This window comes from Astyanax mexicanus, chromosome 1 (assembly GCF_023375975.1).
Source record: "Astyanax mexicanus isolate ESR-SI-001 chromosome 1, AstMex3_surface, whole genome shotgun sequence".
Taxonomy (NCBI): Eukaryota; Metazoa; Chordata; class Actinopteri; order Characiformes; family Acestrorhamphidae; genus Astyanax; species Astyanax mexicanus.
In genome coordinates, this window is record NC_064408.1 from 61,135,424 (window position 1) to 61,149,986 (window position 14,563).

The 14,563-nt window shown below is 40.0% G+C and overlaps 1 protein-coding gene across 1 annotated transcript; it reads left to right on the forward strand.

The window, feature by feature from the left end:
• Positions 1 to 1,562: 1,562 nt before the first annotated feature.
• On the forward strand, positions 1,563 to 14,388 carry si:dkeyp-51f12.3 (uncharacterized protein LOC107988041 homolog). The gene is made up of 3 exons (XM_049481377.1): positions 1,563 to 2,052; positions 4,877 to 5,358; positions 12,303 to 14,388. The coding sequence occupies exons 2-3, from the start codon at positions 5,117 to 5,119 to the stop codon at positions 12,472 to 12,474; spliced, it is 414 nt and encodes a 137-aa protein (XP_049337334.1). The 5' UTR covers positions 1,563 to 2,052; positions 4,877 to 5,116; the 3' UTR covers positions 12,475 to 14,388.
• The last annotated feature ends 175 nt before the right edge of the window (positions 14,389 to 14,563 follow it).

Genomic DNA, 14,563 nt, shown 5'->3' on the forward strand with positions numbered 1-14,563 from the left:
CAAATTGTGCCACCTGTCCCAAATTGTGCCACCTGTCCCAATGTAAAGCGCAAATTGTGCCACCTGTCCCAATGTAAAGCGCAAATTGTGCCACCTGTCCCAAATTGTGCCACCTGTCCCAAATTGTGCCACCTGTCCCAATGTAAAGCGCAAATTGTGCCACCTGTCCCAAATTGTGCCACCTGTCCCAAATTGTGCCACCTGTCCCAAATTGTGCCACCTGTCCCAATGTAAAGCGCAAATTGTGCCACCTGTCCCAATGTAAAGCGCAAATTGTGCCACCTGTCCCAAATTGTGCCACCTGTCCCAAATTGTAAAGCGCAAATTGTGCCACCTGTCCCAAATTGTGCCACCTGTCCCAATGTAAAGCGCAAATTGTGCCACCTGTCCCAAATTGTGCCACCTGTCCCAAATTGTAAAGCGCAAATTGTGCCACCTGTCCCAAATTGTGCCACCTGTCCCAATGTAAAGCGCAAATTGTGCCACCTGTCCCAAATTGTGCCACCTGTCCCAAATTGTGCCACCTGTCCCAATGTAAAGTGCAAACTGTGCCACCTGTCCCAAATTGTGCCACCTGTCCCAAATTGTGCCACCTGTCCCAATGTAAAGCGCAAATTGTGCCACCTGTCCCAAATTGTGCCACCTGTCCCAATGTAAAGCGCAAATTGTGCCACCTGTCCCAAATTGTGCCACCTGTCCCAAATTGTGCCACCTGTCCCAATGTAAAGCGCAAATTGTCACACACCTGTCCCGATGTAGAGAGCGCAAATTGTCACACACCTGTCCTGATGTAGAGAGCGCAAATTGTCACACACCTGTCCTGATGTAGAGAGCGCAAATTGTCACACACCTGTCCCGATGTAGAGAGCGCAAATTGTCACACACCTGTCCCAATGTAGAGAGCGCAAATTGTCACACACCTGTCCCAATGTAGAGAGCGCAAATTGTCACACACCTGTCCCAATGTAGAGAGCGCAAATTGTCACACACCTGTCCCGACGTAAAGCAAATTGTCACACACCTGTCCCGACGTAAAGCAAATTGTCACACCTTTCCCAATGTAAAGCAAATTGTGCCACCTGACACACACACACACACACACACACAAAGTACACACACAATGTATACACTCAGACAGAAGGAGGGCAGAGGGAAGGTACACACTTTTGGTAGCTCTGGGTCGAGTAGGCCTGAACGTCCTGTATGTAATAAAAACGTGTATGGTGGGTGTACGGTGTGTTCATCAAAAATTTGTTCTTATATATGTTCTTCACAGAAAATAACCCAATGCCAATGAGTTTGAGTTAGAAAAAAAATATTTTATTCATTTAATTGTATAATTTTTCTTTTGATAAAAAAAATGAAAACTGTTGGGTTAATTAAGCTACAGTAACTTACACGTACACACTAATATTTTTGGTATATATTGGTATAATGTTGTAAAATTGTATTTGAGTGTAACTAATAGAGCTACTGTATACAGTAGTGAGAAACAGCTCCCCCGTGCGGTTCAGATGAACAGCGCCTCCTCCTCCTCCTCCAGTTAACAGGTAGGCGTGTGGAGCAGTGAGTGGAGGACAGAGTAAACACATGTGCTGATCTCAGAACTGCGGTCCGCGGCGGTGAGAGGGCAGCTCGGGGAGACAGGGGCTCTAATCGGGGTGTGAGGAGGTGCTGGTGGTGGGATGTGAGTGTGAGGAGGTGGTGTAACTGGTTAGTGGGGCAGTCCGGGGGAAGGCGGGTCCTGGAGGTTTGAAATCAGATCGCAGCTTCCCCAGCTGGAGCAGAGAGAGGCGTGTGAGCGGAATCCTGTTCCTGGAGAGAGAGACAGCTTCCCGTTCTGGGGGCCTTTTTTCTCCGCAGCGCGCGCTCAGTCTACAGGAAATGAGCGGTGAGCGGGGAACCGGACAGCGGCTCGCCCCTCTCTCTTTCTCTCTCTGTGTGAACTGAGTCCATAAAGCGCCTCCAGCAGTCCTAATCCGGCCCTCACTGCCGCCGCCGCGCGGAGCCGCTGGAGGAGGTCAGGGGCAGCAGCAGCAGCAGGAGGCTGGGGTGAGTCTGAGAGCAGCAGCAGCGGCTCGTGCTGCCTGTGTTCTCTGTGTTTCTCTGTTTTAGAGCTGATGACTGGCTGTGATTCTCTCTCTGTTTCTGATTAAAGGCTGTTCGTTATCTGGTCAACAAGTGGTGAGCTCTGAGCTTCAGCTCCAGATCACCATATGTTCACCAGAAATCACACGAACACACAGCATCAGCAGAACGAGTCCTCTTTAAATCTCAAACCGATACACGTTTAAACATTCACTCTAAATAGACCTTTCTACACTGTTTTATACAGTTTTACTACGGAGCCTCCAAGGTCTCGTCATGTAAATGCAGCATATGCACCGTGGGAATGAGAATCCTAATTTGTGGCCACTGCTTATTAAGGTCCAAGAATGAGATAATTAAGCTCTGGCCACATTAATCGTCCCCACAACTTAATTATCTTGTTTGCACAACTTAATTATCTTGTTAAGGCACTTTATTATAAAAGTCATCCCCACAGCTTAATTATCTCATTCATGTGCCTAAACAAGTCATCCCCACAACTTGATTCTCATTCATGTGCCTTAATAAGTTGTCCTCATGAGTAAAATATCTCTTTCCCATGCCTCAGTAAGTCGTTCCCTCAACCTAATTACCTTGTTCCCATGCCTCAATAAGTCCCTCCCACCACCTAATTATCTTTTTCCCCACACCTTAATAAGTTGTCCCCATGACTGAATTATCTCATTCCAATGGCTTAATAATCTCGTTTCCACTCTTTAACAAGTCATCCCCACAACTTGATTATCTCATCCATATGCTTTAATAAGTCACTCCCACAACTTTAATTATCTCGTTTCTACACCTTAAAAAGTCATCCCCGCAACTTAATTTTCTAGTTTCCACTCTATATTAAGTCATCCCCAAAACTTAATTATCTCATTCCATGCTCTAATAAGTCATCCCCACGACCTAATTATCTAGTTTCCACTCTATATTAAGTCATCCCCAAAACTTAATTATCTTATTCCATGTTTTAATAAGTCATCCCCACAACTTAATTATTTTGTTTCCACTTTTTGTTAAGTCATCCCCAAAATTTAATTGTATCGTTCCCATGTCCCACGAAAATATTTTAAACAGAACAGGGTTACCATGAACAGTCCAGAAATTCTGGATCAACCATGTTTCCAACAAATGCCAGTGTTGGTAAAACTGTCCACCTTGTCATCATCCACACTGTTGTGCAGCTCACCATGACAGTGTGCATACAAGTTTAAATATAAAGTGATTAATCTGATAAATTAGGATTTCTGGGTAGTGTCTTATAAACGTATATTTATAATAAAAAAAACTTTCTCTCTCTTCTTCCTGTTCCTGTCCCACTTTTTGCCTACCTGTTTCTCTTTTCCCCTAGCCTGTTTTCTTCCTTCATGTGTTCTTTAAGCACATGGCCCTGCTTTGTTGTTGTTGTTTTGTCTCCACAGTCCTTACCTGTCATCAGTGTTGTCATCTGTGGTTGTTTGTTACCCCCTCGCTATCTTCCCCAGGTGTTCTGAGTGTTCCAGTGTATTCAGAGCCCCTTTGTTTTAGTGTTCTTTGTCTGGACTTTTGTGAGCTAATTTGATTCTGTGGTTCTTGTGCTCCTTCCCTGATCACAGTAATTGTTCTAGTTCTAGTTGTCTTAGTCTTGTTAATATAGTCTAGTCATGTTATATTTAGTTTTGTCCTTGTAGTTGAGGTTTCTTTGTTTTATGTTATTTTTCTCCTGTTTGTTTTTTGTTTTGCTTTTGTTTTTGTTTAAATAAATATTATTACCTGCACATAGGTCCACCCCTTCATCCCTTACTGTCTTACTTGTGTTTTTCTTGTCTTCCCTAGTCAGCTTGCTTTTTTTTGGCTTTGTTTTGTGTGTTTCCCAGGTGTTTCTTGTCTGAATATATATTGTTCCATTTAAATGTCTAATAATGTTTATCTGTATTCTGTTTTATAGATGTTTTTATTGTAGTGTGTAGTTTTGTTTAGTGATTGCAGAAATGTGGCTTTTGGTAAATTTAATTGGAAAAAGATTAGATCTTGAGTTGTTCAAATCATCACCCACTACAGTGAAATTGGCTGGGCAGTCAGGCACTTTACTTGAAGTTCAAAATGATCCCGCACAGCAGTCCTAGATCTATTTCGAGACCCTTCATTTTCACAAATGAAATGGTTTTCACAAATGGTTCGACAAATAATGAGCATTATATTAATAATAAAACTAATATGAGCAAAATATTATTTATTACAAATAATAATTGTAACAAAAACAGTTACAATGTTTTGGATCTCTATTAAAATGTGGCAATGTTGTGTGTTATGTTCACAACAAACACAGTTTTGAGATCAGAGATAGGATTTTTCAACTCACATTTTGATTTCAGATCAACTGCTTGATTTTTCTTAGTACCTGCTTCTTCAGGAATAGTCGAGACTGCATGAAAGTATTTAAAACAAAGAGGTAACGTTTTTTCTTCATATGGCTACCAATGGTTACAACTCTGGAATTTTACACCAGCAGTGTGAGAGATTTTAGCTGGCTTGGCTTAATCTTTGCCAGCTATGTGCCTAAACCACCTGTAATATATTAATACATGTGCAGTCATCTTTAATACACTAGTAATTGTCCTACTTAACACCAGTAGTCTGACTGGAATCCTGTGTGATGTGGTCTTAATATGCACAAAGAAAAAAGCTAAAAATATGAAATGACATTTCATATCTGGTATGATTTCACGATACTATATGAGTAAGCACTGTTGATCTAACAGGCCTTTTCCCGGTGGGCTTTTTCCCTCCTCTGCCCTCTGTGCAGGTTGATCTGGAGTCTTTCACTGTGATCTCTGGGGACATGAGCTGACACCACTCTGGCCTGGCTTTTGTGCTGTGCTCTGTGCAACACAACTCCCTCTCAACCTCAGAGCCAACCTCCTCTCCTTCATACAGAACACAGAGACTATACACACACACACACACACACACATATACACACTGTGGTGTTGGCAGAGTGGCGGGCATTGAGGCTCCGCGAGATGGCTCCGCTGAGGAATGTAAGATGTCGGTGCTCCAAAAGGGGTTGGTGAGTCTGGGGGTGCTGGTACTGGCAGCTGGAGTATGCATCACCGCGTACGCAGGCATTGTCGGCTTGGCTGTGTGCAGCCTAGGCCTCGTCATTCTGATCTCCTCCTTCTGCAATGTTATGAAGTCCAACAGTCACCTGACCATTCCAGGTCACTTTCTGCTCCACCCACGCACTGGCACCCGCTACACCTATGAGCAGGCTGTCGCTCTGCAGAGGTAAGAGGCATGTTGTGCAGTTTAGCACTAGAGGTGGCAAAATAGTTCACATTAATATATTGGTCTATGCAGTGTACATCAGGGCAATGCTCGTCCACATACTGGTGCTGGCTCAAGCTTGACTAGAAGACTTATACTATGCATTGGCCAGCCTCATTACCAGACCTGCCCCCAATTGTCTGGGATACTGTTTGATGCAACTTCAATAGCAATATCACTATCAGCACCTACTACTATCACCTAAAAATCTTCAGGAACAGTCGAGCTGCATATGATGGATTATCACAGGACACCATTAGGAACCTCTAGAACTCAATGCGGAGACATCTGGCGTGTTGTTACACCTACTTTACAGTGTAATTCTGTATGTGTAGCTCTCTCTCTCTCTATATATATATATATATATATATATATATATATGTTGCCTATATCAGTCTTAATGTTTAATTGTTTAAATCCTCTGGTAACTTGTATCTTTCATCTGAGTAGCATTGCAATCTCAACCTTCCCTCTGGGTGCTACTACTTTTAAATGATCACTGTAGGGGTGAAACGAGTAATTCGTGCTACTCAGTAAAAAAAAAAAAAATGATCGATTAATTTTCTGTGCCTCCAGTAATCGTTTAATCAATATTAAAACGCAGAGCACGGAATGTAAAAAAGCTTTTATTTTTAATGTGAAAAAGCGCTATTAGCATTATGTCACCCACACACAGGAATCAGATGGAGCAGGCGGAGGTTTTTAAAACGGTGAGCAGGTTAATTTAACTTATAACAAATCAATGAGATTAACATTTATGTACCATAATAAAATAACGATACTGTCTAATGTGTGTGGTTAGTTTATTACAACGAAGACAAGTTCTATTATTATTCAAATAAATTATTATTCAAATAAACAAAACATCAGAGCCAAATCACAAACCGAAAACGAAACCATGAGACAGAAGCCGTGTTCAACAAACCAGGAAATCACAATACAAACAGAACAAAAGGGTAAGGCAGAAACATGGTCTCAGAGAAAACAAGGGTCATACACAAGAGCTAGAGATGGGAACTACAGAGTCTGAGGTAGGCGTGACGATATCCTTTCTTATGAAGTCCACTTATTACATTTATGCAATTTAACACTCCATAACAGGCATAATTCATTATTACTTATTATGGGTGTAATGATGCACTCTTACAATTAGATTCTATTCTATCTTATTCGATTTACGATTCTAAATTCATGGCCTTGCTCTGTATGTATGGGTAGTTGGTGCTTTTTTCCCTCATCAGTCCAGAGTGATGTCGAGTTGCTGCGCTTTCCTCCGAGCGGCAGTTCGAAAAGAGACGGTGGCTGACTTCACATGTATTGCAGGAGGCATGTACTAGTCTTGTGTTGTGTCATCATTTGTTATGGGTAATGTACAGCTGAGTAGCAGCTGAATGTTTGGGACAATTGGCCTAGCTATTTGCTATAAGACAAAATAGCAATTTAGTACAAGTTATTCCTTTTTCAGGATACACTATATGTCCAAATATTTGTGGATACCCTTTCTAATAAACGCATTGAGCTAGGTTAAGTTGCACCCATTGCTGACACAGATGTGCAAATTTACACAAACAGCTTCTCTAATCCATGTTGAGAGATACTGCTAATGGAATAGGACTCAGATAGGAGCGGATAGATAATGACCTGTAAAGTATCATGCCTAATACCAGGCATGGAACAATGGGCTATCAACCTCCCAGCATTAAGCTGTAGAGAAGGGGAACTGTGTTCTCTGGAATTATTAAGCTCTATCCAAAACCTTTGGGATGAGTTGCTGAGGATGTTTTTTTTTTCTTTTTTTTCTCCACATTCTGGCCTTATCAACACTGTTGTCACTGAATGCAATCAAATTCTCACAGTAATGCTTTACATACAGTCTTTTTATTACCTTGGATTTCAGAAGAAATGGCAGATAAACAGGTGTTCCAATACATGTGTTCATTTAGTAAAGATGTTTGAAATGCTTGAAGTTCTTCGTAAAGTAAAAAATAAAAATAATTTAATTAATTTAGTCGTACTGTTACATAGTTTGTAGAAAGATCATAGCACTAGGTCTTCTACTTCCACTGCAGTAGAATTGTGCACATGATGTTCAGAAATATTTACATTTAAAACATTATTACTGTTTGTTTATACTACTGTGGAATATTGGTCATATTGTCCTAACAGACAGACTGAAATAAACATACACAAAATGCTGGTGCCAGGTTTGGGCCATCTGATTTTCCATTTCAAAGTTTGTTTCATAGCATTTGTGTTTAGTCACTGACCTCCCAGTTTTAAAAAAGGCTATGAAAAAAGTCCCAAATGCAATGATTGCAGTGTAGAAGTAGGTCAGAGGGAAAATAAAGAGCGGCGAGTCTGCAGAGTTTCCCCCAGTGATGACAGTGGATGACAGACATGATGGGTCTGCGCCTTTGCCTCGACCTGTGTTCTTTAGTCCAGTTTATGTTCTAAAAAAGTAGATGGAAACACGGATCTGTTAAATAATATAAAGCTGAGTGCAGAGAGTAATTTGCATTTGAACATTTTGCAAATGGAAAAATCAGTAAAGGCCCAGCAGTTCATTTATGTCTATTGTAATGGACAGAATCAGAGACCTGTAAGTGAAGTAGAGCTTAGATCGGGCCCAAAAAATCCGACGCGACCCAGCCCGAGCCCGTGCACGTTCTGCCCGAGCCCGACCCAACCCGAATCATAAACTGCCATTATGAGCCCGAGCCCGCCCCGACCCGCCCCATAAACTGGCTGTTTTCGGGCTGTTTGAATGATTGAAATATGATCAGAATTATGTTAATTAACACTGTAACATAGAAGCATAGAACTATTATTTAATTAAAATGATTTTAAGAACAGCTAAACACAGTGCTGCAGGTCAAACGCGGAGGAGTTCAAGTGCGAGAGAGAGAGAGACAGAGAGAAATATGCGTGTTTTGGTATGAGCTACTCACAGGTAAAGGTTATCACACACTGTATCTCCTGTTTCTCTTTTATCTCCTCGTGCTCATATTCTAGTCCCATACATAATTCTGCAGCTCCCTCAGTGTTTTCTGTCGTATTTTGCGGCTAGCGCGAGCGCTTACAACTAACACCGCGGACCACGAGGTGCCGCAGCACTGCCGCTGTTGTGCCGATTCCGACTCCCTGCTGAATCCGACTCCCACTTCGCAGACAGAATCGGCACAACACCCCCGCTGTAGAACTGCGGGAGTGAAAACAGCGATTATAAATATTTTTTTCAGTTTTCGTTATTTGGTGCGTTTTTGTTAACAATAATAATTGGTTACTTAGCAACATTGTGATTATCACACCAGAGCTTTATTTAAAAATAAAAATATAATTAAAAAACAGATGCCTACATCTCAGACTATTTTCTGGAGCACATTTCGGGTCGGGCCTCGGGTCAGGTCGGGTTCGGGCAGACAATCTAAGCTCTAAAGTGAAGCACCACTTGACTTGTATATCTGTTTGAATCTTAGTGTTCTATCAAGAGAAAATCCTGGGTTTTCTAGAAGTGTGGCAAACAGAGCACAGGGACATTGTTTTAAAATTGTGTTTTTTGTAACATTTCAGAAAAGTTTGGATGATATGGCCAAAATTTATATCACAAAATAGGTCTTCATTTCACACAAGAGAATATGCTGTATTCTTGCACTATAAGGTGCACTTAAAATCCTTTCATTTTCCCAAAAATCATCAGTTTGCCTTTTTGAAGTGAGTATTATTGGCCTGTAGCCTGCTGCTAACTCCAGCTTACACTGCTGAAGGCAGCATTAGCATTACCCGTGCTAAGCGCTAGCTCTTTCTCCGCTCAGAGGTTAGTATTTTCATCCTGTAGCCTGCTGCTAACCCCGGCTTGTGCTGATGGAGCACCATTAGCATTACCCACTAACCGCACTAACCAATAGCTCTTTTGCCATTCAGAGATGAGTATTATCGGCCTGTAATCTGCTTCTAACCTCAGCTAGCACTGCTGTAGAAGTATTAGAGTGCTAGCTTTTTCGCCGTTCATAAAACTAAAAACATTTAAGCTTACTTTAAATAAACAAAAGCGCTTTACTCATTCCAATAAACAGTTTTCACAAGAGAAAACTGTGTAGATTAACATTCAGCTCCACCCAGCGGCAAGATCTACAGAATTAGAAGGAAAACATGCTGACACACCTGTTTCTTAATATTGTCGCATAATGCGCTTTATAGTTCAGTGCGCCTTGTGTATGAAAATAGACCAGAAAATAGACATTTATTTACAGTGCACCTTATAATCTGTTGCGCCTTATAGTGCCAAAAATACCTGAATATTGAAATAAATTTTGATATAAACTGTATAAATGCAACTACCTGTGGTGTACATAAACACTGGCTGCAGAAGTTTATAATTCTGCCTTTTCTTCTCAGCTTCAAATTCATTTAACTGAAGTCAGCTAGTTTTAAAGAACGTCAGTCAGTAAAAGATGCTGTAAATACTAGTACGTCTCTTAGAAACCTGGGTCAGTTTTTTATAGTCAATAACTGATTCATACCACTGTGCTGGTCACATAGAGTGCATTCTGCTGTTTAATATAATATATTTCCAAACATACATTGTAAAACAGTTTCTGTACACTGAAAGCAGTGGACTGAGTGAGGCTGAAAGCACTGTGGAAGGAAAGGATTTTTCTGTTTTTATGTAGAGCTGTTGAGAAAAGAAATCAGGCTGGACATTAAAGCTGGAAGGTGAAGTTTCTGTCTGAAGTTCAGTTTGCAATCACTTCTGTAAGAATACACTGCAACAAAAAAAATCTTAGCAAATGAAATATCTAATTTAAAGGCAATAAATAAATAAAAAGTTTTACTTATTATTGTAAGTGTAAGATTATTTAGCCTATTTTTTGGAATAATTTTAGATTATTTTTTAGATTATATTACCATTCACCATTTATTTAGATTCTTATGTCCAAAATGAATCCAATAAATAAATCATTTTAGAATGATTTATTTATTTTACTTCACTCATTTTAAGAATTTGCGTTTTTGACAATTGATTTTTTTACAGTGTACAGTGAGTTTCAGAACTGATATTGGGAACCTGCTCTAATACACGAGGAAAGATTGTTACAATGATGCTGGAGCTAAAAGTATTGTAACTGTAGTTCTTGCTGTACCTGCTTTCAATCATCATTCCATTGTAACCTTTTGGCATGCTGTTGGTTCTCCTCTAGTAATGTTGTAAGATCAGTAGTTCTGGTCGTTCTAGTTTTTGTTTGCTGATAAATGCTCTTATTACAGTCCTCTAAAGTGCATTTGTGAGCATTTTGTGAAAGTCATTGTTCACAGTCATTGGCTCCATCTTTCATGATTTGTTCCATGCCTGAGGAGAAGAAAAATAGGGCCAGTAGCCAATCAGATTCCTTTGAGCTGTTGGTATGTCATCAAAGCGGCCTCGTGCTGGACTGTACTCAAGAGCCAATGATAGACTTGTGTCTGGGAGTGAGGCTGGAGAAAGCAAAAGGCATGGAATCATAGCAGCAGGAGGGTCTGCTGCCAAAGTACTGTGCTTGCTAGCACTGATGGCATGATTAGGAAAACAAACTCTAACAGAAACCAGAAACATCCAGATGTGCATGTCCAAACGGGACCGAGAAGTGTGTAGGGAGAGGGATTTTTTGTGTGGATTGCAAAATGCTGTCGTCATCTAATCCCCGCTAGGGGGTATCTTATATCCCCAACCCCACCGCCCCCTCATCTGTGTCTGGGATTGGAGCTGTTTGTATGAGAGCGGTAAACAGACTTAGCTGGCTGTATAAACTCTGATCTCGGTCCTGTGAGCGAATAGGCTGAAGTCTCTCTGCATACATTCCAGCAGAGGAACAGTGGTGAGCACAATCTGCTTTGTGTCCACTTGAGTTAAAGACTGCATTATATCATCATCTCTTTCACAAAAGAAAGGCTGGAGAGGGCAGCAGTGATGTTAGTGCATAAGAATAGTGTACAATCAACATTTCTGTTACTGGGAATAGTAAAGTGGGTAATAGATCAACTGATCTCCACAAATCTTAAAGATACACATTTGTTTCAACATTTTAAGCCCTAGCAGACTTAAAAGGGGACAGGGTAGGGAAAGGGACAAGTGCAATGTTAGTGGATTAAATGTAATTGGGTACCCTTATAGGGGCCTCCAACTGTTTTTGATGGTACAAGATATTTTTTTTTTCTCTATTCCATCTATGTATGCAGTTTTAGCCATAATCCCCTATATAATATACAGGCCATGTGTTGTTCAGTAGGTGTCCTTTTTATTTTTTGCCCCTGCCCTTCACATAGCCAGTGTTTTTTTGGTTTTGGACCAATTTAAAGAGAATGAGGAAGGAGGCATCTTCTCAGCTCTCAAGGGCTCCTAATCAGATCTTAATAGGCTTGACTGATCTAGATCTAGGATAGAGGATTGATTTTACAGTCATGGTTTACAAAGTTTATGTGAAGTACAATTTCAAGCTTTATAAATATTTTTGAACCTAGTAGCAACTGGCATTTCTATGTTTCTGTCTAATACTCTAAAAAAATATCTGATGCCCACAAGTAGGAGAATGCTATACTTTAGGAAGTTTTTAGGTAGCCCCTCACCTCATAATGTGAATAAGAGATGGTAGCTACAGCAATGGTGGAATTTAGCTTGAAAAGCATTAAGAGAGAACAGCTGGTTGATTTGGTAGAAAAGCACAAGTTTGAGTTTAAAATAAATTTATATGAAATTAGCAGACTCTGAAGCATGATATTATCTTTTTTAAAACCATTCTTTTATACTAATGAAGTTTTAAACAGACATTTGGCCACATATAAACAAACGACAAACCTGTCAAATATTCATTCAATACATGAGTTTGGGCCACTTTACCATCTCATTTTGCCAACATGTTTCTTTTCTCCAGGAGGCTGGACAGGATCCGTAGAGCATCAGCAGAAGAGCGGCGCTCCATTCAGCACTGCCCTACAACACCCAGCCTCCACAGCCTGCCTGATACACCACCTCCTTGGGATATGGAGCCCCCGCCCCCCTATGAGACTGTCATGAAGACCACTACACCCCTCAACCAGCTATGACCGTGTGATGGTGATGCTTACATATGTTACGAGCTGAATGCTAGCAAAGTGGTTAACTAAACAAGTTGCTTGTAAGTATTTAGCATTTGTATTGTCTGTAAATTACTCAGGCTGAAGGAGAACCACAAGTGACCGCTGACTTTCGCCACGTCTTATATTCCTTCTCATGTCTTCGTCATATATATTTGACTCACTGCTGTTCATATGGCTTTGAAAAACCACTTAAAAGGAAGTTTTTTATTCCAGCCACTGCAGGAAACTGTGGTATTCTTGTCAGACTGTTTAACATGGAAATCTCTGAAGACGGTAAATGAGTCATTAGTAGGAGTTACCAAGCTGTGGTTTTAAAAAGGGAGTGGGAAATGTCAGAGTGTGCTGATTTCCCTGCTCTAAACGGAGCTACTAAACCTGGCAGTTAACAGGTTAATTGAATCAGGTAAACCAAACTGTGCAGGAATCTGGCCCTCCAGAATTGCCCAGCCCTGTTTTACAGGTTTTATTGTTTTTTAGGAAGTAGCAACCCTGGCTTAGGGTCAGTAAACTAGATCCACTAAAATTGACTCAGGACAGTTTCTGGCCTATAAATGAGAAATGGCTGTGTGTTTAGCACATCATTTGTTTTCTCAGTTGATCAGGTTTTACACCAGGCAAAAAATATAACATATACATTTAATGTATTAAACAAATAAGGCAGTACACACAGTACAGGTCTAGCTGTTGTATTGGTTAAGTGCCTTAAGGTTTGTAATGGTGTGCAGTGCAGATAATCTGGCAGACTCTGAGTGGAGAAGAAAAGTGAAGTAAAGCTTACGTGTACCATGCCTGGGAGAAACATTTCAGAAACAAGTGCAGAGTGTTGATTTAATAAATAGATCAAATTATGGACCAGGACTGAAATAAGACATTAGTTTGATATTGCATTTTGGTAAATAAAAAAATACATTGTTTTATAGTTTATTTCTCATTTTGAGAAAAAATTTGCTTTGACATACTTTGGAGTATTTTGACAAGTTCCTGTTTTCAGCTGGCTCTAATGCTAGTGGGAAATCTAAGAGGGCGTTTACATGCTTTCCAGCAAAGTGATGACAGATAGCAGACAGATAGTCTTATGTTTCCATGATTCAGCCAATAAGAGATTGTGTGGGGTGGGGAGACATCAGCTGCCACTCCCAATTTCATGTCTTAATCAGTTTGGCCTTGATCTCCGTCCACAAACACAATAACAAAAAACTAGCAACACATGTCATTGCATTAATGTGTTGTATGAACATAACATAAGAAAGGATAAAACTTTAACATTACTCTGGTGATTACACTACAAAATAATAGTTCACCCCAAAATCTATACTCATTATGTTTATTAGCCTTTCCATTGATTGCATTATAAATGTATATGAAATGAAAAAAGGGCATAATTAATCTATGTTATCTAATCTAAGTATAACAGCCTTTCCATGGCAGTAAACACATGCATTTACACTAGTTATTATGAATGTTGGGGAAGAAGAAGGTTGTGTTCATTTCTGCCAGGCCAGGGGTCTGAATTTCTGACCTAACAGTCCCAGTTCTGCTTCTATAAGTTTCACACCACAGCCCTTAACTCCTTATTTTTTTCCCATAATCATTTTACAATGATTAAAACACTTAAAACCAGCCACTGAAATTGGTGTATTAGAAGCCACAAGAAAAAAAACACTTGGACATGGACAAACTGAAAGAAATGCTAAAATAATAATCCTAGCTGAAAGCCTCTGCAGTGTTACATCCTGTGTATTCACCCCAATAGTGCCTATATTTTTAAAAAGTGAAAATAAATAATGGCTATTGCCTTTGGACCTTTACTCAGTTTAATAACTGTTACAGTTTAATATCAGAGAGCACCATGTATGTTATTTAAGAATATTTTTTTTTTTTACTTTTTGTATTTTATTTTTTTTTTATTAAAAAAAAGGGAGTGGGATCTGCACTCATTTTAAACACTCATTTCTCAGGCTTTGTACCTTTCTATGAGCTTTTGTGCAAAATGTGTATTTTTCAAAACAGTGTGAGCTTCACTTCTTAATGTATACCACTGTTTGTGATGTATTTT